The sequence below is a fragment of the Indicator indicator genome, chromosome Z (genome assembly GCF_027791375.1).
Source record: "Indicator indicator isolate 239-I01 chromosome Z, UM_Iind_1.1, whole genome shotgun sequence".
NCBI lineage: Eukaryota > Metazoa > Chordata > Aves > Piciformes > Indicatoridae > Indicator > Indicator indicator.
The window spans coordinates 64,124,803-64,152,792 of NC_072053.1; the positions used below are offsets into that span (position 1 = coordinate 64,124,803).

At 40.8% G+C, this 27,990-nt stretch overlaps 1 protein-coding gene across 1 annotated transcript; it reads right to left on the reverse strand.

The window, feature by feature from the left end:
* Positions 1-510: 510 nt before the first annotated feature.
* On the reverse strand, positions 511-27,594 carry LOC128979392 (S-adenosylmethionine synthase-like). The gene is made up of 11 exons (XM_054397607.1): positions 27,416-27,594; positions 24,477-24,562; positions 22,339-22,422; positions 20,161-20,238; positions 16,316-16,438; positions 15,356-15,468; positions 14,545-14,688; positions 12,351-12,569; positions 9,287-9,469; positions 3,830-3,963; positions 511-613 (listed from the first exon to the last, which is right to left on the reverse strand). Exons 1-11 carry the CDS (start codon positions 27,592-27,594, stop codon positions 511-513), a joined length of 1,446 nt encoding a protein of 481 aa, XP_054253582.1.
* Between the last annotated feature and the right edge of the window lie 396 nt (positions 27,595-27,990).

Genomic DNA, 27,990 nt, shown 5'->3' on the forward strand with positions numbered 1-27,990 from the left:
GTACAAAATGGGTATTTTTACTAATTTTCTTGAACTAGAATGACCACAAGTAAAGCTGTAGTCATGGAAGTCCTGTCATAAAAGAGTCATGGCAATTTGTGCTATTACCCTTTTCCTCTCATCAGGCACTGTTGGAAGTCACTTCACCAACTTCATCCACTCCAGTACAAAATTACCTGGGTAAGCAGTAGTGAGGTAGTGAGGTTCCCTGGCAGAACAGGAATGACTTTAACTTCCACAACCATCTGCGCACTTAGTATCTTGAACACAGGCAAAGGCCTAAACTGTTAACACATTTCTAAAGACAAAAGTGAAGAATATGGTAGACAGAGGGGAACGCATTTAAAGTCTAAGGCCACTGGGAAAGTCAGAAATCAATTAAAAATTATTTTCAGTAAATCTACTAGCTACAGAATGTACTTTTAGAAAGGCAGATACAATCTTTTCTTGAACAGCTTGAAATTTCACCTATTAAACCACCTGCTAGTTACATGAAATATTCTGAAAAGCTTAAAACACGAGCTTTTTGGGTATTTCCCAAGTAAATTCCTCTCTCCCAAAGTGTCCATAGCATGCTGTTTCTTGATAGATTGGCCTCTTCAAATCCAGGTCCCTTTAATAAAAGGAAAAAAGAAAAGGCAAGTCTTACACTTAACTTTACTTCAACATGTATTATGATTTAGACACATCGAAGGGATAACCAATATTATCCCTGGAAGAAAGACCATAAAACCAAGGTGTTGTTTCCTTGCCCAATCACCCAGACTTACAGCAGGAAGAGTTGGTTTCTATTTTAAAGTGAGTAGAAACAGTCAGCTTTCTTCAAATATACTAGAGATGCAATAAGTATGTGGCTAGACTTTATAAGCATTGCAATTGCAGAAGCAGGTTATTGCTGGAATACAGTTCAGCTCTACCTATGCAAGCGTCAATGTGTTTTACATTATTGCAAGTGTAATTTAAAATATTTTGTAACGCTACTTTGCCAGAAACATAACGATCTCAGAAGAGGCAGCCAAAGACGATTGTCTAGTAGACCAAGTGACTATGGAGGTTTAACTACTAATATAGATGCACAGAGTCACTATTTAGAATAAGGCTTAGCACTGATCATGACTAGATAAATAATGAAGGTGCAAGTCATGGATATTGTTCTTTAGCCTACATGATATAGTGGGTTACAGCTGTGCTAAATGGTTAGCCTGAGGAATCTACACAGAAGTTTCTCTTAATTTTATGAAAGGTCTTCCTGAAACATTTTATTCCACTCTTGGGAGCTTTTTTTTTTTTTTTTAATTATCTTTGAAAGAACATTTAAAATATAGAATTAATATTGTAAGCTGCTGAAGAAATGGAAAAGTAAGGACAGAAGCACAAATGCTTACAAGATAATGAATATGTTTCAGATGGTGAAGAGATTACACATTCTCACACCCATAGGGTATATGATATACAGCAGCTAAGCAATATTTTGTGCGACATCATGACATGGTCTAATGGCTACTCTGCTAATTTGTGCTTGATCCCAGTACAAAAGTCATTAAAATGTGAGTGCTGTCTAAATGAACATTTGTTGCTGTGAGTGCTGTATCTGATGAACATTTGACTAGATTGGATAGCCAGCACCATTTACAGGATCAAAAAAAAAAAAAAAGGCAGATAATTTTTAACAAGGAAATGTTCACTAAATAATGCTGAAATTTTTGCCTGAGTTCTACCCTTCTTACTTACACTGCTTCCAGATCCATGATAATTCATTTTTTTTAAGTGCAGCATTTTTGAGCACACAGCATTAAGGAAAGTGTCTGTGAACCACCATGCAAACTACTGATGGCAGTAAACTGCCATGATGACAATGGCAAAGACGAGTTTTGATTGTATTTGTGAACTGGTAACACTTCAAAAACATTAACTAGCAACAGGAGCTGCCATGAAACTTTGCATTATCTCAGTCTATTCAGTCTATTAAAAATATTAGCCAGATCTATTTTCAGCATGTATGTTCATAAACTATTCTAAGAAGGAGAGCAAAAGGCTGTCCACACCACCAAAATGCTGACGCAACTTCTCACCACTAGTGACTGGGTGCCAGCCAGATTTTGCTGCATTCACCACCACTCTGGGCCTGGCCATCCAGCCAGTTTTTGATCCAATGCAGAGTGCACTGGATTCAAAAGATAAACAAATCGTTAAAAGCATTTTCCTCAGATAATGAGATAGCTAACATGTATATTTTAGAACAGACGTTTTAAAACCTGCAGTGCTCAAAGTGACAAAATGTTTCCTCTGGGCAAGGAGTCAAGTTCTTGCTGGTATTGGTCTCAGGTTTGATCTCTCATGTCACTTGCACAGGCTTTAACAAACCACTCCACAGAATGGCTGCTCCCTTAAAAGAGGAAAGAGACAGTGTTTCTCTCCATTAATTGTATATCTCATGGAACTTAAGAAGTATGGCCTGTTAAGTTTGGTGAAAATCAGATATGAGATTCAAAACTTCTTCAGGACTGAGTCTATGATATTATGTCTTACAATGCTGTATAACAAATAGGCAGGAAGCTCTACCTTGTGAGTTCATGGAAAGAATCATGAGTTAGTCATAAAAGGGAGAAAAAGAAGGAAAAGTGCTAGGGTCAGATTACAGCTGCCTTGAGCATAGGCAGGTAGCTACTGATAAGGAGAGGTGCTGATCTGCTTCTTTCCTCCAGGCCTTTCTTCTCTCAAAGCAAAGGGTAATTCCCATGCTTCTTTAAGTGTAAGAATTATATCTGTCTAAAAGATCTGCTTTCCTCAGGTCCAGAAATACTCTGGAAAGGAATTTGGGTTTTCTTGTCTTGTCTGACTACATGGTAGCTTCAATGATGCTTCTTGGTCAGAGCTGAATTTTTACTTCAAAAGAGCTCATCTCATGGCAAGATTTTTACGCTTGTTCTGGTTTTTAAACGCATACAGTATTTCAATGGCTTACCAGATCTTAAGAGAGCATTTAAGGAGCTTGATTCTATTTTAATTAAGTTTAGTTGACTTTAAGCAGGCTGCACAAAACCTAGACAACTAGAGATGAACCTAGACAACTAGAGATGAACTCTCAGCATTCAGTTCTTCTGACACAGAAAGTAGATTACAGTTACATCTCATGAAGAATCTAATCACTTAAGGATAAGCTTTTCTCTTCTGGGCTAATGGCAAATATCCTCAGAACACCAATAGCAAATACCATGCTGACACTATTTTGGTAGGGTGACACTCAGCTTCTGTGCATGAGCCAAGGCAAATTACAGCACGTAACATCACACTCATTTCAGCAGGATTGCTTGTGAAATGAGGGCAGCAGAACTGTTCAGTCTTGTGGCAGGTGTCTCACAGGTTTTTGCTACCTAAAGATCAAAGGCAGTGAGACCATACTTACCCCAGTACTTCATTCAGAAAGAGACAATCATTTCTGGTGCCTTCCAGGTAAGGCAGGGATTTGGAGCCTTACACACCCTGTAAACAGTCTAGAAAGCCTAGCTACACCTAATGTTACATTTTAGTTTTACTTTACCAAGCATTAACCTGGTTAATGAACTGTGACACAGCACACTACCAGGGTTACTAGGAGATATAACACAGCATAGGTTAGACCACTCTTACTTACTCATTTTGTGATGAGATTTATGAGTTGTCCTTTGTATATTGTACTTGTTGCGTGAGTGAGAGAGGAGCAGAAATGACAGGAATTAGAGATTTATGACGAAGGTGACTCCTCATAAGGTTAGGAGCCAGAAACTATGACATTAAACTGTTAAAGAGAACATTTAAAATGTTACTTCCTAAATAACAGCACACAAACCTTATGATAGCTCCAAGGCGTAGATCAAAGTTTTTATTCACAATCTCAAGCAGTTCTTCTTCAGATCTGTTTGATGTTCCATAATGAAACACTGAGATTGCAAGAGGATGACTCAGACCAATAGCATACGATAGCTGCAAAACACATTTTTTAAACAGTTAAAACAGTTCTTCCTACTTTTTTTGCTTAAGAGACAGGAAAGAATTATGCAGTGGGGAAGAGTTTACACATACTTTTTCTGCATAAAGAAAACTAAGAGATACATTTTTGCTATTTGGCTTTTATGTGAGAAAATTATCTGTTTTCCTCAGAGAGTGTTCAGCCTGGTTGAATGTCAGATCTAAGTGACATTCCTTAAAAGATCAGATCCTCTACCTCAGACACTGCCATTCTGCATTGCTCAGCATTAGCTAGACACGAGGATCTCATGCCTTTGAGATTGGAGACTCAGATCTGCAAATATTTCTGGGATTGTTTGTTGGTTTGTGGTATGTGGTTTTTTGCTGAAGTAGAGAAAAGATTATTTAGGACAAGTTCAGCAAAAGATCCATGTTACTAAATCGTGACAGGCTTGTTTTCCCACAGTGAGTTATTTCCATGCACTCTTCAGAACTTCATCCAGTATTTCCATGTGCTTTCTAAAACACAGCTATTAGAAGTAGACGAAGTAACTCAGGAAGTATTCCCTGTCATTTCACTTTATTCAAATGAGTACAGAATAGCTCTATAGCTCCTTTCTGACATCCAAGAATCACATTAGCTTCTTTTTACCACAGCATTGGAGAACAGAGTACTTGAAAGGTACTTCTGAAATGCATTTGCTTTTATTAATTTCCTTTCCTACATACAGTCCTGCTTCAGCACAAGCTAACACACACTTCATTTTCTTCCATCATGGTGTATTTGGATGAAATTATGTTGTGCTCAAATGTCACTAAGCAATGCAAAGTGTTCTCTGGCTTTCAGTGGTATACCTCATGGAGTCTGCTTTTTACAGATTTCAAGACTTACTAGTCCAATGGCTCAGTTCTATCTATGTACTTCTTAGTAAGCAAGAACTGATTTTTGTTAGAAAATCCCCTCATCAATAATATCTTTCTCTTAGCTAATTGTGAGAGTACCTCACTAAACAAAGCCCGTAGGGTACCTGCGATAATACACAGCTAACTAGTCTGCAGTTCCTTCCATTATCCATTTTGCCTTTTCACTATGAAAAGATGATTAGCATGAAAGCAATATCCATAGCAGAGCTAGTGCAGTTGTCAGCCTCCATTGAGACTGGCAAGGTCCTAGTGTACACTGAAGGACTGAAAATACTTTTGCATTTCTACTTGATACATTTTTGCTTTCTTAATCCACCCTTCTATGACTTCACAGGACATTTGCTTTTCTGCTTTACCATCCTCCTCTCTCCTGTCGTAAATTGCTAATATCTCACATCTCCATAGTTTGCTTACAACCCAATCAACCCTGCCTTGTCTGGAGTCAACCGCAGGTATTTAAGGAGAATCTCTTGGTATTACCAGAATAACATTCCCTCCTAACTCAAGAATCAAGACAGTGATGTATATGTTCAAGAATGGCATTCAGAATGTGCATACCAAAAAATCAGAAGTTTGTCTCCTGTCCCTCAGAAAGAGATTTTAAAAATCAACAATTTGCTAACCATTACTATTTGTGCTTGGTTTATTCCCAATCTCCCCTTTCCTAAACTAACTACAAACTTTTAAGTTTAATCAGGTATCAAACACATGCACAACATCTAAAACAAGGGGTTTTGTGCTTAATTGTGAAGTCTGGATATTATGTCATTCATCGTAACCACATCCACTAGGCCTCTGGTCCACAGGTATAAAGGTTTTAAACAGACCTCTGTAGCAAAACATCAGCCAGATCACTGCTACGTTTTACTGTAGTAGTTTGTTGTACTGGGTTAAAGTTACTGCATAGCAGATACTTAGATGAAGTATGTATATAAACTAGGCCTGCAAACTGCCTAGACAAACATCAGTTTTTAAACAATCACATTGGAATCGAGTTGGTAAAACTGTCTAGAGGTCAAGACTGTCAACCCCTGGACAGTTTCAGTGTTCAGGAGACTGACAGAGTTCCTTGTGAGGTCGTATTGAAGGGCAGAGGAGTCAGAGGGCTGGGTATTCTTCAAAAAGGAGGTCTTAAAGGCACAGGAACAGGGCATCGCCATGTCCCAAAAGACAGGTCAGTGAGAAAGGCAACCTGCATGGCTGGAGCTCAGGACAAGAGGAGAGCTTATTCTTTGGAAGAAACTTTGGAAGAGGAGGTATGCTACTCAGAGGGACTCTAAAGATGTGTTAAGATACTGTAGGGAGAAAATTAGAAGGACCAAAGCCCAGCTTGAACTCAATCTGGCTACTGCTGTGAAGGGTAATAAAAAATGTGTCTATAAATACATCAACAGCAGAAGCAGAGCTGAGGAGAATCTCGATCCTTTAATGAATGCGAGAGGAAACAAAATGACAAAGGATGAAAAAAAGGCTTAGGTACTCAGAGACTTTTTTGCCTTGGTCTTTAGTAGCAGGGGTAGGTGTTCTCTGGCTGAGGTACTCAATGCCTTTTTTGCCTTGGTCTTTAGTAGTAGAAGTAGCTGTTCTCTGGGAAGACAGGGAAGGGGAAGAAAATGAGGCCCCCATGTTCCAAGGAGAAATGGTTAGCAACCTGCTACAGCATTTAGATGCACACAAGTCTATGGGACCAGGGGGGAATTGCAAACCACTCTCCATCATTTTTCATCAGTCCTGGCTAACTGGTGAGGTCCCAATGGACTGGAGGTTAGCAAATGTGACACCCATCTACAATAGGGGCCAGAAGGAGGATCCAGGAAGTTATAGGCCTGTCAGCCTGACCTTCCTGTCAGGATGTGGAAGCTATGTTGCCACAGAGGTTTGTTTCACATGAATTGTTTCTCTGCTGTCATAGAAGTTTGTCTCAAACAGACTGCTTCTCTGCTCTCCTTTCTTTGTATTCAAGCATCCATGACAATCTACTCCTGGAACAGTACATTGCAGTTCAGGTGCTGTTTGGGTGCCTCCAGCTCACCTGTGTCACTCAAGGCCATTGCTTGAAAACTGAGCTTGCACAAAAAAAGGTGAAACAACAATCACCAAGAATATTGGGGGTGCTCGCCGTTTTGTGACCACCACAACAATATGTGCAGGCACCCCAAGAATAACTCAGCCCAAGCGGGGTCCCAATGTACCTGCAACATCACACAAGTGGTGTGGGATCCACCCTGCCTTGGGAACACCTCCACCAGCCACCCCTAGGTGGGGAATTAAGGGGAATTTAGGAATTAAAGGCAGCACCACGAACTGTCAGTGTGTACTGCCACCACCAAGAAGACCTTGAGCACACTGGATGTCACTGGAACCTGGAGTGGTTGTTCTTTTCTGCTCTTACCTTTGATCTTACCTCACTCTTCTCTCTATCTCTCTCTCTTACTCTGTCTCTGGCATATACTAGGTAATTGCCTTGCCTGCCTTAAGAACCATTGTATGATCAAACTGATCTGCACTAATTTGTAATAAATAAATTGCCAATCATTCCAGACATTTTGGTGTCAGTTTGCCTCACTCACTCCTTAGGCATCAATAAAGAGCCTCCCACAAACCCTTCCTCTGAGGCTGTGTTAAGACAGACGTAAAGTCATGGAGCAGACCATCCTGAGTGACATCATGCATTATGCAGAGGACAAGATGATTTGGCCCAGTCAGCATGGGTTTATGAAGGGCAAGTCTTGCTTGGCCAACCTGATCTCCTTCTATGACAAGGTGACCTACCTGGTGGATGAGGGAAAAGCTGTCGATGTTACCTACCTGGACTTTATGTAAGGCCTTTGACAGAGTTTTGTACAGCACCCTCCTGGAAACACTGGCTGCTCATGGCGTGGGTGGGTGCATGCTTTGTTGGGTGAAAAACTGGCTGAATGGCTGGGCCCAAAGAGTTGTGGTAAACAGAGTTAAATCCACTTGGTGCCAATTACTGGAGACAGTTCTGTTTAACATCTTTTTCAGTGGTTTGGATGAGGGGATCAAGTGCACGCTCAGTAAGTTTGCATACAACATGCCAGCACAATGTGAGCCAGACATGTGCTCAGGAGGCCAAGAAGGTAAATGGCATCCTGGCTTGTATCAGGAATGGTGTGTCCAGCAGGAGTAGGGAAGTCATTCTGCCCCTGTACTCAGCACTGGTGAGGCCACACCTTGAGCACTGTGTTCAGTTTTTGGGCCCCTCATTACAAGAAGGACATTCTGGTGCTGGACTGTGTCCAAAGAAAAGCAAACAAGATGGAGAAGGGTCTCGAATACAAGTTTTATGAGGAACAGCTGAAGGAACTGGGATTGCTTACTCTGGAGAAGAGGAGGCTAAGGGGAGACTTCATCACCCTCTACAACTACCTCAAAGGAGGTTGGAATGAGGTGGGGGTCAATCTCTCACATGCAACAAGTGACAGGACACGAGAAAATTACCTCAAGCTGTGCCAGAGGAGGTTCAGGTTGGATCTTAGGAACAAGTTCTTTACAGAAAGGGTTATCAAGCACTGGAATGGGCTGCCCAGGGAGGTGGTGGAGTCACAATCGCTGGAGGTATCTAAAAGATGTGTGGATGTGGCACTTCAGGGACACAGTTTAGTGACAGTGGCTGAGCAGTAGTGGGATTGTGAGCTCAAGGCAAGTAGTTGGACTTGATGATCTCAGGGATCTCTTCCAACTTCACCAGTACTATGATTCTATTCTACGGAAATATTTCTTTCTACTTCTTGGACTTAGTAGTAAAAAAAAAAATTCATGTGCAAGGAGGGAAGTGCACTTCTGATCATGCAAGACTGATGGAAATTGTTCTTGTTTTAAACTCTTGAAAAAAATCTGAATTTTGCCTTTAGTTATACCTCACACCATAATAGTATACAAGGAACACACAGTAGAGGAATCATGGTAACTTGAAGGCAATTTCAAATCCATCTTAAAAATGTTTAAGTTACAACTAGTGTGACCCACATAGTATAGTAGATTGCACACATACACTGAGATATTTCTAATATAATTGTCTGCAGTGTGCTGTGCAGCCCAGGTTGTTGTGCTGGGCATGCATGTGTGTGCAAAAGACCACTACATTTTCTGGAAGTAAAAGCAAAGGTGATACAAAGTACCTAGACCAGGCCTGCCAACAGAGATGGAAAAAGAATACTACTGAGAACACTCTCCTTGTTTCAGGACTGTCCTGGCCCATGTCTTTGGCTTCCTTCACAGGGCTCCTCAATAACGCACTCCCAAGGCAAACTTTCTGGAACCCCATGCGAGTATGACAAACACTTTTCTGAAACTAGAGTGAGACTGTAGCGGTAGTATGTATTCTGAGGGGATGAATACACATGGTACACAAATTTCTATTATATTGTATTACTTTCACAGTGGTTCTTACCTGGATTAATACTCTTTTACAGAGACCAGCTTTCACCAGAGATTTTGCAACCCAGCGAGCCGCATATGCTGCGGAACGATCAACTTTGGAAGGATCTTTTCCAGAGAATGCACCTCCACCATGAGCTCCCCAGCCTCCATATGTATCAACAATGATCTTCCTGCCAGTCAGTCCAGCATCACTCTGTAGGATAAATAATTGAACACATTCAAGAAACACAACCATTTGCCTAATCCCGTACTAGGTTATTTGGTACAATTTTGATTTATATTTGCTACTCATTGTTCACAGTGTGCACCTTCACATGCAACTGTTTAATGAATGATGTCTACATTACTGGAATGTTTTTCAGAGATCTACTAAGCCATCTGTGCTGCTGTCAATTCTGAAGACTGCTAAGAATGTGGCACAACTGTAAATATTACAAAAAGTTTGCTCCTTTCAAATCAACAATCATGAAACTCTGTCTCTGGATTGCTGCCCAATGAGTTCACTCAGCAACACTTGATGGAGGCCAAGAACTCAGAGAGACAAAAGCCTTTCTGAAAAACAGATCACCTATGACCTAAAAAGTTAACAAACTTCACCTAGATACACAATCTAAAGGGGAAGCAAGGACTTCATAGAGCTGTAGCTCAGTGCTGCCAGCACAACAGTACTGAGAAATTCTGAGTTCACCTTAATGGTTCACTAGTGGCACAAGTTCTTGCCTGCCTGTACCCTTTATAATGCAGTCCCACCCTCTTGCGTGGACTTTTGCCTGCCTCCTACAACTTGATGAGCTGACCCACTTGTTTACCCAGCAGAGAATTACTGCCCTTCAGTCAAATCAGAAAAGCTGACTGCAAACTGATAAATTAACTCAAGTGTTGAGAAACTCATGGTTCAGGCCCAGCTGGCAGCTGAGCCCCATGTTGCGGGGCACACAACTGCACCACCCCTGTTGGTGGAATGGGAAGGAGAATCTGGAGAAAAAGGCAAAGTCCCATTCGTTGAGGAAAGGATTGTTTAATAGAACAGTGCAAAGAGATACCGCATCTGCCTGGCCCTGGCTCCTGAGCAGAAGAAAATGAACCTGCCATGTCCCAAGCTCAAAGACAGACAGACAGACACCCAGGTTCCCCTGCCAGCCCTTCCCCTGTATAGCAGGCAGAATGGTACCAAATACCCATCAGCTAGCTCAGCTGGCTGTCTTGGCTATGTCCCCTCCCAGCTTCTTGTGAGGGTTAAAACCTCAAACAACCCAAAACCTCAACCATATGCCAGCCAAACCCAGGACAGAAACTCCATCCTGAAAGAAGATAAAATGTATTAATCCACACATTTTAAGTCCCCAGATACATATATATGTAAGTAAAGTATAAGTAAAGTAAATAATATATTAAGTAAATAATATATTAAGTATATAATATATTAAGAATAAGTATATAGAATCATAGAATCAGTCAGGATTGGAAGGGACCACAAGGATCATCTAGTTCCAACCCTCCTGCCATGGGCAGGGACACCTCACACTAGAGCAGGCTGGCCAGAGCCTCATCCAGCCTGGCCTTAAACACCTCCAGGGATGGGGCCTCAACCACCTCCCTGGGGAACCCATTCCAGGCTCTCACCACTCTCATGGGGAAGAACTTCTTCCTCACGTCCAGTCTGAATCTCCCCACTGAAGGAATTGATTTAGGGACCAGAACCCCAGACACTGTCTTACTGATAGAAGGAGATGCTTCAACCCTGATGGGTGGCAAACCCTGGGAACAGAGTGCAGCTAGAAGGAAAACACAGACAGGTTGGCTCCCTAGAGGCCACTGTGACCTAAGGGAGTTATGCAGGGACCTGATAACAAGAACAAAGCAAAACTTAGGACAGAATTATGGAATCCCTTTATCTCTTGCCTGACGTATGCTTAAGCCTTCTGAAAAACATATGCATCCGTGTGATACTTTCTCTCTGTAGCCAATCATGAATTTACAACTGTAGTATGGACATACCAATGACCAATTACAAGCTGCCTTCTGATGTTATGTTAACCTACATAAAGAAAAAGCTTTGTACAATGAATCGACACTTGGCTTGCATCAGGCCTCGTCCCGTCTCTCACATCGCAGCACCCCACTTCCAGCTTTATTCCATCCCCCCTAGTACTGTCACTACCTGATATCCTAAAAAGTCCCTCCCCAGCTTTCTTGTAGGCCCCCTTCAGATACTGGAAGGCCACAATAAGGTCACCACGGAGCCTTCTCTTCTCCAGACTGAACAGCCCCAAATGTTTCAGTCTGTCCTCATAGGAGAGGTGCTCCAGCCCTCTGATCATCCTGGTGGCCCTTCTCTGGACACGTTCCAGCACCTCCAGATCCCTCTTGTAGTAAGGGCTCTAGAACTGGACACAGTACTCCAGGTGTGGTCCCACCAGAGCTGAGTAGAGGGGGAGAATCAACTCCCTTGACCTGCTGGTCACACTTTTCTTGAAGTAAAGCTGACATTTATACCCCAATGAAAGCAGTATCCCTACATCATCGCAGTGTAATCATAAGCGCACCTTGTAGCTTTAATCATTCATTGAACTCTTTATGCATAAATAGACAGTATTTACAATTTCACAGCAATGATCTGCTTTCCTAGTACCTGTACCTAGAAAGCAGAATACATGTCAAATTCTAATTACTATTCAGGATTAATACACTAAGGTCTCCCTTGACATTTATTCATCTTTCTGAATAATCTCCATTTAGATAGTCAAATATGTTGCTATTTCTGGTTTTGCTGTTTGCTGTGAAAGTGAAGAGATACTGACAGTAAAGCATTTTAGCATATAACTGTCTAGAAGAAAGACAACAATCCAAGAATCTGTACATTTGGCGATCCAAGCAGATACAGCTTCAGTTTAGATGCCAGCTGTGCCAGAGGAAAAATCCAGTAAAAATGATTGAAGCTTATTTAAAAATGTATAGACTTTCTTGATTAATGTTATACCAGTTAAATGCACTGTTTTTAAGACAACATTTGGAAGGATGTGGCAAAGTAGAATCCAAGTCTGCATAGGCAGCCCTCTTTGAAAGTACCATACCTTAGGACCACCTTCTACAAACTTTTCACTTGGAAGGAGATGATAAATCGTGCCCTCATCAAGATACTTCTCTGGAATGACTTTTTTAACAACTCTCTCCATTAGCTCCTTCTTTATTTGCTGCAAAGGTATGTCTGGAGCATGATGTACTGAAATTACAAGTGTATGCACTCGGAGGGGCTCCAGTGCACCATTAGTCTCCTTGTATTCCATTGTGACCTGCAGAGATAAAAAAAAAAAAAAAAAGGAGAGTGAACACTCAAAGCCATGAGCATCAGTTTGAAAATTTAAAATTAATGCTGTGGTATTTTCTGCAGAAAAGAAAAAAAGCACACTAGACTAAGGGAAATCAGGTGAAAAAATAAAGAATTGATGCCAATGCTTAAAACCGCTATAAGGAAAAAAACCCAAAACCAAACACACAATGAAGTGCTGAAATTCCACCACCAAAAGAGTTAACTAAAGCATATTACATGTATTGCCACAAAGAAGTAAAATAACAAGAAAGCTACAAAAGCCTAAGATTTTACTGGCAGATGCTAAAATCATTCACAGTTTGGCATGTTAACCTAACTTCAAATAGTGAATCACCACAATAAAGCCAAAAGAGTTTTTGGAAGACCCTGCTAATATGAGCAACTGTAGATCATGATGTGACAGGCTGTATCCTTTGCTACCTATTGCATAGCTTTTGCATACATGCAGAAATGTACTTGCACTGCTCCATCTTTAGTATACATTTTCTTATGCACTAAGAAGCCCTCTTCAATTTCACACTTTTAAAAAATGCTTTGATAGATACATCATAAAAAATTAGTCTATTCACGTTCTATGCACTGATGACAAAAGGCAGGGACACTATCTGTTTTGCACTGCAATGACAGCTGCAGTGTAACTCAATGCAGTTCATCCCCACCAAGCAACAAAAATTAACACTAACCCACTTAGTTGTCTTGGAGATGCCACATGTATGGCTATGGCTTTGCTTTCCTTTCCAGCAGACTTTAGTGTTTAGAAGACAGGGAATGTACTTTCAGAATGCCAAAGTACATGACAGAATTACAGAATCACACAATGTTAAGGGTTGGAAAGGACCTCCAGAAATGATCGAGTCCAACACCCCTGCCAAAGCAGGATCACCTAGGGCAGGCCACAGAGGAACACATCCAGGCAGGTTTTGAAAGTCTCCAGAGAAGAAGACTCCACAACTTCTCTGAACAGCCCTTTCCAGTGCTCTGTCACACTCACTGTAAAGAAATTTCTCCGCATGTTGAAAAGGAACTTTCTGTGTTCCAGCTTAAACCTGTTGTTCCTTGTGTTGTAACAGCTGTAACCACTGAAATGAGACTGTCAGGTTCATCTTGACACCCACCTCTCAGATATTCAGCCATTCATAAGATCCCCTCTCAGCCTTCTCAAGACTAAACAGATCCAGTTCTCTCAGGTTTCCTTCACAGGAGAGATGCTTGAGTCCCGCAATCATTCTTGTAGCTCTCTGGTGGACTCCTTCCAGCAGATCCCTGTCTGTCTTGAAATTGGGAGCCCAAAACTGAATAGAGTACTACAGGTGTCATCTCACCAGGGCAGAGCAGAGGGGGAGGAGAACCTCCCTAGAACTGCTGGACACACCTTTCTTGATGCACTCCAGGATGTCATTGACAATTTTGGCCACAAGGGCACATTGCTGTCCTGTGGATCGTTTGCTGTCCACTAGGATTCTTATATCAGTGACTCTTCCACTCAGTCATGCAAAACACCTGTCAGTGGCTCTGACCATTGATCAGATATAGTATACACAAAGTTTACATTTACAAGGTGTGTGTTTTAACTGAGAATCCATAGCACTGTGCTAGTCTATACTTTGGAATACTGGTATTTATTCAGAAAACAAAACAAACATATGAAAACCACACCAAAACCAGCTGTTTGTCAGTAATTTTAAAATATTCTTACTCTCTAGGGGAAAAGAAGCAAAATTTATCTGGTATCCTGAAGAAACTTGCTAAGACACCAATAGAATAGTTTTAAGAAAACCTGTGCTACATACAAATATACTTTATGAAATTCACACCACCTTGGAGCATGAAAATGACATCACAATTTTTGCTAAACATGAATTCTGGTTTAGTAGCAGACACAGTAAATTATGTCTATTGTTTCTCACTCTTACAGTCTATGAAGCTATGCTACAAACCTGTGTTTTCCCATCTGGCCTAACCCAGGGCCATGTTCCATTCCGTTCCAGAGCCTTTATGCTTGCCATCAGTTTATGTGCCAAGAGGACTGTTAAGGGCATACATTCCTCAGTTTCATCAGTGGCATAGCCAAACATCAAACCCTGCATTGAAAAACAGGATACTGTTTGAAAAATGGGGAAATAAGCCATTTGTTTCCACGTTCTTTTTCCATTTCTGCACCCGTTTTGCCACACAGTATTTTAAAACCACCCAAGCCTAAAAAGAGAGAGCAATAACATGCACAGTGAATATACTTTGACATTCAACCAGCCTGAAATAACATTTACATCTGCATGGTACAAAAGTCAGAGCCACAGAAGAGTCTGTTTCCCAAGAATGACTTCCCAAGAATGACTCTGCCTTAAACATTCCTAAGAATCCACTGCAAAGACTTAATAGATATAAAGCTCATAAAGATGTCTCGGGTTTTCTCCCCACAAGAGGGCAACTAAAATAACACTGCATTTGATACTCAAGAAGTAAAAACAGGCTGCTCAAATGGCAGGAAAGATGAGAAATTGACCCCAGCTGATAAACAGCTTCATTGTAGCTCCATCCAGTAAGCCTACTGGATATGTGAAAAGCCTCTTTCACTGAAACTAGTGAAGTTACCTTTCTGCACTTCTAGTGATTAGGAAAGTGCAGTGTTTACCTGCTAATACTTACACCTTGAACAATAGCTTTTAAGCAAATGCTCAGGTCCAACACAATTCAGCCACTTGTGCATAAATTAAATTTAAGTAAATTCCTGGAATTAAGTCCCATTACCTGATCCCCTGCCCCAATGTCATCATCACTCTTGCCATGGGAAACAGCATGCTTGATGTCTTTACATTGTTGTTCCAAGGCCACTAAAACTGTGCACGTCTTATAGTCCAGTCCTAGTGAAGGGAGTTTTGTACAGTTAGGCTACCCATTCTTGAGAGTTCGCAAATTGCTAGAGAACCTTTTACGGATTCTCTCATTTTCTTGGCTAAAACTTCTAAAACTCTAAGAAAGAACTCCACATGTGTATTGATAACAGAAGCAGAGAACTAGCATACTGACATAACAGTCTCAGGATGTGGGCAAGTTAGTGGTACTCATTCAAACTTGAGCTCTTGTAACTGACAAGCTACATGTAAACCTACAAGCTGCCTAACTAAAGCTTGTTGCATTGCTTATGATGACTAAGGTTCAAATCATTTAGGAGTCCCATTAAAGGTGGGAAAGGAGTATGGACAATGTTACCATAAACCGGTATTCAGTTTTTGTTGTACTAGGTTCTAGGGTTCAAAAGATTTAGAGAAAAACTGTACATACTGTGCATGAAAAGGTAACACTAAAGGAGAATAGTCATGTGAAGGGTTTAACAGCTGAAAGAAAGCTACTTGGGGAAATATGTTAAGAATGCATACAAAATTCCCTTGGGTGTGACCTCCAAGTGTTATGCATCCCAAGGACAAGGAGCATCAGCGCAGAGATAACCACATTCTGACATTTGTGCAAACACTAGTTCTTCTGGATCGGGGAAACAAGAGGCAACCTGGCACTGTCAAGAATAAGTCTTTTACAAGTATGTCACTTTAAAATAGCTCCTTCAGTACCAGGCATTGAAATATATATGGCGACATATGTGCAGTTTTCTCTTAGGACTGGATACACATTTCATTTTATTTTCCAGAAAATCATAAAAAGAAGATTTGGGCCACATGAAGATTAGACCCAAGAATGAACACATGATCTCACCTTTGGAAGAGTCATCATACCCTATCTTCTTTAGGGTCTCTCTTACAATTTTTTGGTAATCTACTGTAGCCTGGGATGTGATCTCTCCACAAAGCAAAATCATTCCAGTTTTTGCTACACACTCTACAGAAAAAAGAAAAATGGAAGAAACATCAAAATTTTACTGCTACTGTTTTACAGTTACACACATGGATTGTGAAGGCAGTTCTATAAATAAAGGATTAGTCACAGGGGAAACTCAATGCAAAACCTTAGCATACATGTAGGTCTGCATATGACCATTCTTCCTTTCAGCTGATGTGAGCATCAAAACACCTGCATGGGAGGCAAGGTCCACCTTATCTAATTATCCTATCTCCACAGCAACCAGCAGCAAACATCTATAATAACAGGTCAAGTACAGTGCTATTTCTCCAAATTGTTCCCTAGTCTCCAACAATTGCAGCTCAGGGTCTTCCTGAAGCTAAAGAGGCATAATTTATTAACAGATGGCATCACCACTTTTAGATATATTTTTGTTACAATATTACCCAGTTGCCCTTGGCAACTACAAAAACTTTTAACAGCTACAGGATCCTGAAGCAAGAAGCTGTACAACTTCATTATAATTTTTGTGCAGAATCATTTAATATTTTTTTTCATTTTTTGCTTCAAATATTCACCTGGCCTCCAAAAATTTCCATTTTATGTCAAAACACATAGTAAACAATGACACAAAAAAATCAACATATCAATATGACCTACAACTATAGTCCTAGTTTATATTTCACTCAGTCATTTATTTTCCAGACTGGGAAGGCCCAGGCTATTCACTGAAAGAAATTGTATGGCTATGATCATATTTATTACTCTTTCCATACAATCTTTTTTGGGGTTTGGGGAAGAGACATTCACACAGCACACAGCATTCAAGACAGGCAACCACAGATTTATATGACTTAATGATATTCTCAGTCCTACTGTTCATTTCTTTCCCAGCCAGCCCTAAGAATCAGCTCAGATTTTTACTGCTACTGGCCACTGACTTTATTCACAGAAACGTATGTCTATTACAACCTAAAAATCTTTCTTTTGAATGCTTACAATGAACTGCAAACCTTGTTTTCTATACATGGGGATAAGATTACTGCCTTTCCCCTTGTGTTAGCCTGCACTGAATTTCATCCATCACTTCTGCCATGTCACCATCTCATTTGAGTAATTTTATTTGATTTCAAAATTAAGTATTACAGGCAGGAATATGCTATAAAATTGCACAACTAAGCTGTAGTATCACACAAAACATAATCAAGGTAGCTTTTACTAGGAATACAGCTCAGCAAATCCAGGCAAGCAGATGAGAACTGAGCACAGGGCAATCTTCCTCTATTTGTCTGCAAGAGCAACTCTTAAAGTACATCCTAGTTGGCATAGTATCTCTCAGTTACACTGTGGACACAGTGAGTCCATACTAATGCAGTAGCCCTAAATAAATACAGGATATCATCCCCAGGCAGTGATACCACTCCAAGTATCTAAGTATCCTAGTACCGTTATTTTCATGCTCAGCTGTGTGCCCCTGACCAGCAGTGCTCCTCCTGTCTGCTGCACCCTCACAGACAACCTATGTGTGCAAGGCATGTATAGTGCTGTGAAACCTAGACCTAGAGAAGAAAATCTGTATTACATGCGTGTGGCAGAGAAGAATGACTCTCAGCTTTCCTGGTGTGGCCACTGTGGAAAGGGGAAGCCTCTCTGAAAGAACACAAAGTTGGAGAACTGGGGTTTAGAGATGAAAGAACAAGCCTGAAGTCATCAACAGTTACTAGAAGTTCTGCCAGGACCATTACAGCCAAGCAAATCTTGATGGTGATGCAACACTCCACGGCATGATGATGCTTTTTTTAGTACAGGGTAAGGAAGACTCATCTTCCTACCTTTGACTGCTTCTAGTCACAAGAAAACACAGTTCAGGAGCTGTACTGTAGCTGCAATTTGTAAATGAGCTCAACCAACACCCAGACCTGTTCTATCCAGGAGGAAAATTATCATATAAGGTTTTGGGCTCTTCACGGAGGGGCATTACATAAAAGAATACTGTGAAAACCATTAGTAGGTAGAAACCTCAACTCCTCTTTCATACTGTCTTAGTTTATGGTTAGTCAGTTTTATCTCTTGACTTATATTTGCTGGGTACAGTGGGAAGGCCATTTTTTTTTCAGAAGGCATTGAGCTTCATTTAATCAGAGAAGAAACAGAACAATTGCTCTGCTTCATGCTACTTACAGCCAGTTCTCCTTCTTGACTTTATTGCTATCCTGTCTGTTGGCAGTACAAAGAGAGGCCAGATCTGTCCTGCTGAAACGAGGTAGTGGCAATGTAATAATTCAGAATTTGTACGCAAAACTTGCTGATCCTACAACTCCAAGCAGCAGATAAAACTCAGAGAACTACAGACACATTTTTCTAAGGCTAGACTGAATCTAGTTTCAACATCTCCATAAACTACATTTCACAGTTTTGTAAAATATAGTTTTACAGTGTCTTAGCACTTACATAATGCCTAAAGATTTATAATTTTTTCTGAAACTTTAAGTCAAGGCCTCCACAACTAAACAAAAGTTCTACTTTTCACTCAATAAATGCTGTATTGCACGCCATAACTGCTTTCTCTTTTCCAGTCAAATGCATTTTAGCAAATTCTGTGTCTAGTAGTCAACCTATTTATCTTTTCCAGACTTACGTTTTAATGTTATACTCATGTTTTCTGACTCCAGATAGCAATTTTGGTATGTTTTTACCCCAACAGATATCAGGGATGTATCTAAATAATCATGTTACACATCAGTTTTCTCTTTTTGGTTAAAAAAAGCAATCATGTTTATCACATTTCTTAAGACAGATTTTTCAGTTCTTGTCAGTTTTGTGGCACTTCTTTGTTACCATCCTTAGCTTTTCAGCAGTTTTGGAAACAGAACTGCCTGCAATTCTGAAATATATGCTTCACAAAATCTAACACATATGCTAAACCCTCTCCTCCATGTATCTCCACTGCTCACATCTTATGCATCAAGGATCACATGAAACTTTTCAGACGAAGTGCCAGATGACTGTACTTGTGGGATGCAGCTAGTCCTATGTGATGAAACTATGGTCTTAACAGCTTGTTCTAAAAAAAAGAATTAAAAACACCCTGTATTTGGAGACCACTTTATTTACACACTCTTTACGTGCCCTTGCCTCTTGGCAACCCAGAATATTACAATTTGATTACACGTTTTTTGCCTCTGGAAGAGGTGATTTTGTTAGTGATGTTGATGCAGAATACAGGGTAGTCCTAACAGAAAGTCTTGCCAAAAAATGCAAGCCACTTTGATTAGAATCACATTCAAATCAACCGTGCATTTATTTTCCACGAACCAAGGGCATCACCCTGCTTCTGTAAAGGCACAGTAAATATCAGTTTAGTACTTGTGGATTTCAAGTTTTATTACCACCTTTTACTCCATGAAGAAATACATTTTAACATATAAATCTCCTCAATTCCCCTTCTCTGTAGTTTTCTTATTGCTGTCCCAGATGACCATAGTTTTCCCTGGTTCCACTGGCTTCTCCTGATCTATTTCTTACATTTCATCATTTTTCAATTTGTATTGGAGTATTACATATATTTTCTTTCTATTAATTTTTTTGCAGCCTTCCCTTATTTTCTGAGCCAGTTATGTCAGAGTTTGTCTCCTGATTAAATGTGAAAGCGTTGACTGACAGACAGCTATTTCAAGAATTTTTGAACACAGAATGTTATATCAATATGGATTACTTGCTGTATATAATTAATCTGGTTTTTCTATCTGTACTGTACTTACCACAGGCAACTTTAGCATCTGGATCAATACTGAGATGAGCATCCAGAACAGCATCACTTATCTGATCACACATCTTATCTAGAAGATAAAAACAGGCAAGAGTGCTAAAAAGGTATGTGTCCCTTTTATTCACCCAAGCTACAGTGTTACAGTGTGGTGGGTTGAAATCCCCCTCCCACACTGACAATAACCAGGCTAACTCAGTCCGGAAGCAAATGAAGCTGTATTTACAGGCAAAACTACAATCTGTGATGAAATGCAATGAATATGTACAAATATATACACTATTCACAACATTTACAAATATGTACAATCAACAGAAAAACACAACAAAGCTCCCTGCCCCACCCTGAGGGGCTGTGCTTTTTCCCCAAGGGGTCTCCCCAGGCCCCTTTCCCAGAGCAAGAAAAGAGGAAAGAAAGCCAAGAAGTAGGGAGAGGTTTGTTAAACTTAACTCATCAAGGTCAGTATGCAGGAGAGTGTGTTATCTTCAGTCAGAAGAGAAAATGCCCAGCAAACAGACTGAGAGGGACAGACTGCCCATATCTTGTTTTGAGTACTGACTCTTAAACATTTCTATCTCTCCAATGGAAGTGTTTAGAATAATCATTATTTTGCTCTCTTACACCCAATAGTGATTTATTTACATTCTTTCACTTTTCTGCTTGAACTTTGTGAGGAAAAATTAAGACACAGTCTTAAAACCATCACATGCAGTGATCTCAGTGTAAGCATGACATTTGCTTATGGAGGTACACAGGTCTCTTCTTCACTGTTAGAATTTTCACAACCTGAATCAGCAATTTCTGTACCCTTATGGTTTTTTTTCTTCTGTTTAGGTGAAGCTAAATGTGCACTTCATAAGCATGCACAAAGTCCAAAAATTCAGAGGCTTGAAAAACTAAAGCAAAACAACCAAAAAAGACTAATTTGACTGGCTGTAAAACCTGTCTTTTGTGCTGCATTTATCCCCAGCTCACGTATTTTCTTACTGAAATTCCTTGCTAGTATATTTCCTCCGAGAATCAGAGCACATCAGTAACTGGTCAGTTACTTTTAAGTCATCTTGCACCTCTACTGATAAAAACTTACTATGGTTTGAAGACACAAGATCATATGATGAATGACAGAACATCATGTGGTCATAATTTCAGATTCAGAAATCGTTTGTTCAAATTCATTAATGCCCAGCTCCAAAGTTTGTCATCTGGCTAGTTTGACAATAACACCGAGGCAAACCGTGTCCTGACAACTGCAAAACTGATTCACACCAAACAGTCCAACGGTCAAGCAGGAATAGAATAACCCAGAACAACTGATAAGTTTTATTGCCTTCGGCTCTTTGCTCTGTTAGAACATATTGCACAGTGTTTTAAAGCAAATAAGTAGCTAGTTGTGTTTCAAGACATGATGCTACAATGCTACAGTGGTCTTGCAAGTGCTGGACCATTCGCTGGACTAGGCAGGTAAACTAATATAACAGGTCTCATACGGTGCCATTCCCACCTAACGAATAACAGTCCTGAAAGTACAGGTACACATGAAAAACCCATCTGTGAACCTTCAGTGTTCAAAATCACTCTCATTTATTTTTCTCTTATTAAGTTTTTTGTCTTTCTACCATGGAAAATGTACAAGGTAATGCTATTTTAAGTCAACATTAAAATGCTCCATTTCAAGGTTCTGCCATAAAGTAACTGTTGCTATCTTTACAATTGACAGCTTATGTGAAGAGTAACATGGCAAAGAGGCATATGTAGTGCTACAGCTGTACTGCTGTATCTGGAATGCAGCTCTGATGAAAACAAATTTCAGACATTTCAGAGATTTGTGTTTAATGATCGCCTGTAGTAAATGTGCATAAAGAAACACTTTTTCATTACAGAATAAAAAACCTGAATTGTAATTCCAGTATATGTGGCAGCTCCAAATCTACCTGTAGAAAACTTCATGTTTTTTTCTCTCAAGCAAAAGCTTAGTCTATTCCGGATTATGGTGCATACTAAACAACTAGGACAAATTCTTAGTAAGCAAAGACTCTAATCTGAAGTCTATTCAAAAGAATTAATTGATCCTTTCTTTTCTCCATTGGGGGAGATATGGCTGAATGCTCATCAGATAGCATTCTTTGGTGCAAGTATTAAAAAAGGCAAAGAATCAATTATTATTTTTACTTACCAGAATGCCCTTCAGCAACAGATTCTGATGTAAAAAGAAATCGTTTTTCTGACATATTGACAGGTCTTGATGTCCTTAGTGAGCCTGCAAATGAAAAAGACTCAAAGCAAGTGAATGACAAAACAAGCACAGGTGAAGCACAGATGAAGGAGAAAGGTTAATGTATCTATGCAAATAGCTGATGCAATGGCTTCTGTGTGTTTGTTCTTTAAAGGTTCGTTAGATTAAGACTAATCTGTGTGGATTTTATAATGCACTGCGGCAGAAACTACTTTCATAAGACTTTTGTGTTTAATCGCAGTCCTGCTAAACTCTGCAAAAACGTTATCGCTTGAAATGTAACATGGCTAATCAAGGAGTTCTGTGCTTTTGCACACTTCCCCAAGTGCCCATTCCTACTCTTTCTTCTAAGTACTAACTAAAAGGCACTTCAAGACAGTAACACAGCATAGAGATTTGATCTGAATTTTTAAGGGCAAATGACACTTTTTCCTAAGCATAATATCCATATGTTGTACTCAACTGCAGTAGTGAACTGTGTATCAATGTCTCTATGTGAGAATAGATGTTCACAACAGCTCCAGGTGGTAAGCTGTGCTTTTCTTACCAAATACTATCTATGTCAGTGGCTGAGTTTCTGCAGAGCAACCAACAGCATGGTCTGTAGACAAGGCGATGCTGGTAGTGGGCTCATTATAAGTTACTTTGAATTCTGAGACTAAAAGTTATGCCTGAGCTCAATAAATCTTAAACTTGTCAATAGTCATGCTCCAGCAAGTCATTTTACAGGCCCATTTTCTCACAGAATTGCAGAATGCTAGGGGCTGGAAGAGACCTCCAGAGACCAAGTCCAGTGCCACTTCAAAGGAGGACTGCTTAGGCTAGGGCACACAAGAACGTATCCAGGTGGGTTTCAAAGAACTCTAGAGAAGGAGACTCCACACAATCTCTGCCTGTTCTAGGGCTCCATCACCCTCACAGTAAAAAACTTTTTTTTGATGTTGAGATGGAACTTCCTGTGATTGAGGAACTTACATCCACTATTGCTTGTCCTATCACTGGGTATCACTGAAAAGAGACTCTCTCCACCCTGCTGACAGCCATCCTTCAGACATTCACAGACATTGATAAGGTCCCCCCTCAGCCTTCTCTTCTCTAGACTAAACAGTCCCAGGTGTCTCAGTCTTTCCTCATAAGACAGATGGTCCAGTCCCTTAACCATCCTTATAGCCTTCTGTTGAACTCTCTTCAGTAGTTCCCTGCCCCTCTTGAACTGGGGAGCCAGAACTGGACACGATATTCCAGACACAGTCTAACTAGGGCTGAGTAGAGGGGGAGTAGAACCTTCCTCAATCTGCTGGGCACACTCTTATTAATGCACCCGAGTACACTGGTGGCCTTCTTGGCCACCAGTGCACATTGCTGTCCCATGGATAACTTATTGTCAACCAGGACTCCAAAGTCCTTCTCTGTGAAGGTACTCTCCAGGAGGTCAACCCTTCACCTGTCCTGGTGCATGGTGTTATTCCTCCTCAGGTGTAGGACTCTACACTTACCCATGTTTAACTTCATTAGTTTCATCTTTGCCCAGCTCTCCAGTCTGTCCCCAGGTCTCACTGAATGGCAGCACAGTCTAAGGAGCTGTCAGCCACTCCTCCCAGTTTCGTATCATCAGCAAACTTGCTGAGGGTCTCTTCTTCTAGGTTGCTGATGAATATGTTGAACAAGACTGGACGCAGCACTGACTCCTGAGGAACATCACTACTTACACCCCTCCAACTGAACTCTGTGCCATTGATCGCTACCCTCTGGGCTCTGTTGTTTAGCCGAGTCTCGATCCATCTCACCGTCCACTCTTCTAAGCCATACTTAGTGAGCTTTCCCACAAGGATGTTACGGGAAACAGTGTCAAAGCCTTGCCAAGGAAGACAATATCCACTGCTCTCCCTGTGTCTACCTATTCCGTAACACCAGTGCAGAAGGCTACCAGATTAGTCAAACATTACTTCCCTTTGGTAAATCAATGTTGTCTGCTCCTGACAACCTTTTTTTCCTCCACACGCTTACAGATGACCTCCAAAATGAGCTACTCCATCACCTTTCCAGAGGTGGAGTGAGGCTGACTGGCCTGTTATTACCTGGGTCCACCTTCTTTACCTTTTTGAAGACTGTAGTGATGTTGGCTTTCCTCCAGTCCTCAGGTGCTTCTCCTGTTCCCCATGATCTTTCAAAGATGATGGTGACGGGTAGAGCAACAACATCAGCCAGTTCTCTAATCCCATCAGGGCCCACAGTCTCCTACTGTTTACCTGGATGCAGACATGCTAACAGGAATCATCTGGACTCAAAGTACGTAAACCAAGTGAAGAAATGCTTCCCTTTCCGGAGCACTGTTTGCCCTTGGCTTTGCTCAGAACACAGTGCAGCAGTGTACAGGAGCACTTGAGTACATCACATTGTCAAAACTACCCAGGAAGCACAACAGGTGCATCTGGTCTTAAAAACCTTTGTCCTGCTGAGCAGTCTACATGGCTGCAATGTATCATGTTGAACTCAGCTCCTCTAAGTCAGCAGTAATTTCTGAAAATGTAGCGCTGTAAGATAAACATCTTCAACAGTAACAAGAGTGGTACCAAGATGCAGATACAACCTCACTGGCAACTGAAAGCCTTACTACTAGCCATTACAAGCAAATTACATCCCCTACCAGGCAACCACTAAACATCTTACAAGACATGCATGTTCATTCTGCGAAGAAGTCTTTACTGCTGCTAGGAAGCAGCATGCTTTCACTTTATACCACTTCCCAATAGTGAGTAATACAAGCAGTATTACATGATTATGATTATACAAGCAGTATACAATGAAGGCAAAGAACTTAAACTAATGAGTCCAAGCTAACACTCCCACCAAAATTAATCAAAATTGTACTTCAGCTGCAAGAAATACTGGAAGCCATTGCCTAACTAACGGTGGTAACTTGAATGTAGACACTGTACTACAAACAGTACAGTCATCTTCAGTGAAAACCACCACCTTACAGAGTGATAAATGAAGAGGTGACTTAGTTTGAGGAAAAAAGACTCCTTTTGGTTTTTGCTCTTTTTTTTTTTAATCCTAGGAACAAAAGTTTTCAGCACAGAACAGTAAAACCCACCAGTTGCAGAGGACAACGATTACTTACGGATGTGTGAACAAGAGCAATAAAGAGTAAGACTTTAAGCCACTGTTAATTATTATCAGAAGTGCTCTATGAAATCCGTTTCACTGCCTTTCTCTAGCTTCAGAATTTATTATGACACAATAGAGAATTACACAATATTAATACAGAGATTTTTGTGCCTGGAGGTATTTTAATTCTGTGCAATAAATAGGCTTCAAGCTCAAGCTTCATGTTCAATAAAACACTTCATTTAAAGCAGAGAAGAACATTGCTATGAAGAATTTCAAGTCTCCTCCATCATATAAACTCGTATTTTCAGTGCATACTACACTATTCCAAAATACCTGTGCTTTATATTGTACACTATTACATATGCTCCTCCTGCATGTTCTACAATGCAGAGTATATGTATACTCCAAGAACAGCGCAGAATGTATTAAAAAAAAAATACAGACAACAGTGAATCTTTGTAAGCAAGAAACTGAAAAACAAAAACAAAAACCCCAACCAAAAAAACAACAACAACAAAAAAAAAACAAAACAGTGGCAAGAGACACTAGAGCACATAGAAGAGGTGCCAGGGCAGGAGAAATGGGAAGGCATGAGGATGCTGGAGCAAAAGGAGGCGTCAGCGAAATTGCCTGAGCAGGACTAGATCAGACAGATACTCGGGCATGGGCAGACACACAAAAGAAGACAATGAGCAGATATGCTTCTGAGGGATCTGCAGATGGTCCTTGTCCTTATTGCCTGTACCTATCAAAGACTCTCTGCATCCTTATCACTGAAGCCTCCCTCTCTTTCCTTTACTAATGAGGTGTCCTTCAAAGACAGCAGAAATCAGTAGCAATTGGATACAGCTTAAACTTTTGAACTTTTAGGATAGTGTGCAGGCTTAACAGGGTAATAAATATTAACTTTTCCACCAGAGTAAATATAAAGCCTAATTTTAATGAACATGTGACATACGATGCAGGGGGGTGTAAATGTAAGGGGAGAACATGTACTAGGCAGACCTGGAACTCTATACACTCCAGTCAATGTGGAAAGGAAGAGGGATCCTTGCATCTGGGAAATTAGCATAAAAGAAGGCTGCATCCTCCTTCAATTTGAGACCCCACAAGAATATGCCCAGCGGACACTCAATTTATTCAAAGTTTTACAGGACCCCTCTGTCTTCTTCGTGGACATTAACCTCTAGTGACGAAAGTTTCTCTTTCATTTCCAAAGACCTGTAACAAAGCCTCTCCAGTTCGTAGCATGTGCCTAACTGCATGTCTGATTTGGCCTCTGTACTGTTACCTTCAGAAACTACACAACTCCTAGAAATTATAAACCCTCTATATTCCAAACAGGCTTTTATTACAGTATGAACAAAACATGCCAAGAGAATAAAAGCCTTACTAAAACCCAAAAGCATCCAGTTCACAGCTCCAAGGGACAGAAGGCAGTCCATAAAATAAAAGCCAATTAGTTTGAAGTGATGAGACATGTGGGAATTTTAATGTATGATTTATAAACCAAGCAGACAATCTCCAGACACCACTGCCTCCATTACCGGTAATCTTTGGTATATATACATTAACTTTGGTATATATACATAATGGTAGCACATAACCCAGCAGAACGTCACTTCTAACACTATTACTTCCCCCGGTGCCCACCAACTCATGTCACCTGTATTGACACGCGGAATAAACCCTTACAACCAGAAAAGGTTATAAAGCAGGTATGTTCATTAGCACACTGCTGCACTGGGATCGCTCCTCCACAAGCGTGCATGCCCACAGTTCTGGCTTTGAAGCTTTTATGCTATTACTTAATGCATATTCATGATAGTTCCAGGAAAGACTATACATATTCAAGATATTTCAGAGAAACGTTTTACATTTTTTCCTCCCCCAGTGTCCACACCTTGCCCAGCTGCAGTGCCCTCGGGTGGTCTTCTTCTGGGGTCTTCGGGATGAAGGCTGGTTGTCTTCCTCGTGTTGTCCTTTTAACCTTTGGCACTGAAGATTCTCAACTGTGCCGTTTGCCACAGCGCCGAACCACTGAACCAGTTTTAGCTGGTCTTCAGGGTCTTTGGTGACCATCTCACCTCCTTATCTCAGTGTCCCAAGGCAAATGTTTCAAAACTTGTTCCTTTTGTTTTTGTTGGTTTTGTTTTTTTTTTTTCAGTTCAAGCATATATGCAAGTATACAGTCACAAAAGAGCTTTCTGTGCTACCCCTTTGTTAGTACATGGTCATCAACGTCAAGATTTCAAGACACCAACAGAGTAATTCCGAAATACAAGTAAAACCATCCCGAATTCATGTGTATCTGGCTACTTCCAAGGGCAGCGATCTCCCATCTCCACGGGATACAGGTGGGGTGGCCGGCGGCTGCAGCCTCACGGCGGGTCGCACTCAGAGGACCCCTACTGCCGCCCCGCCCAGCGGCCGCCCCGCCGCCGCTGGCGCCGCGGGTAGATCGCAGTGGGGCCATGT

What these genes read in the sequence shown, in the direction of transcription:
- LOC128979392 (XM_054397607.1), bottom strand. Translation starts at nt 27,594, where the DNA reads ATGGTCACCAAAGACCCTGAAGACCAGCTAAAACTGGTTCAGTGGTTC. An exon ending in AGATGCTAAAGTTGCCTGTG is followed by an intron (nt 16,439 to 20,160) that starts GTAAGTACAGTA and finishes TTTTTTCTGTAG; the next exon opens with AGTGTGTAGCAAAAACTGGA. An exon ending in GGCCAGATGGGAAAACACAG is followed by an intron (nt 12,570 to 14,544) that starts GTTTGTAGCATA and finishes TTATCTCTGCAG; the next exon opens with GTCACAATGGAATACAAGGA.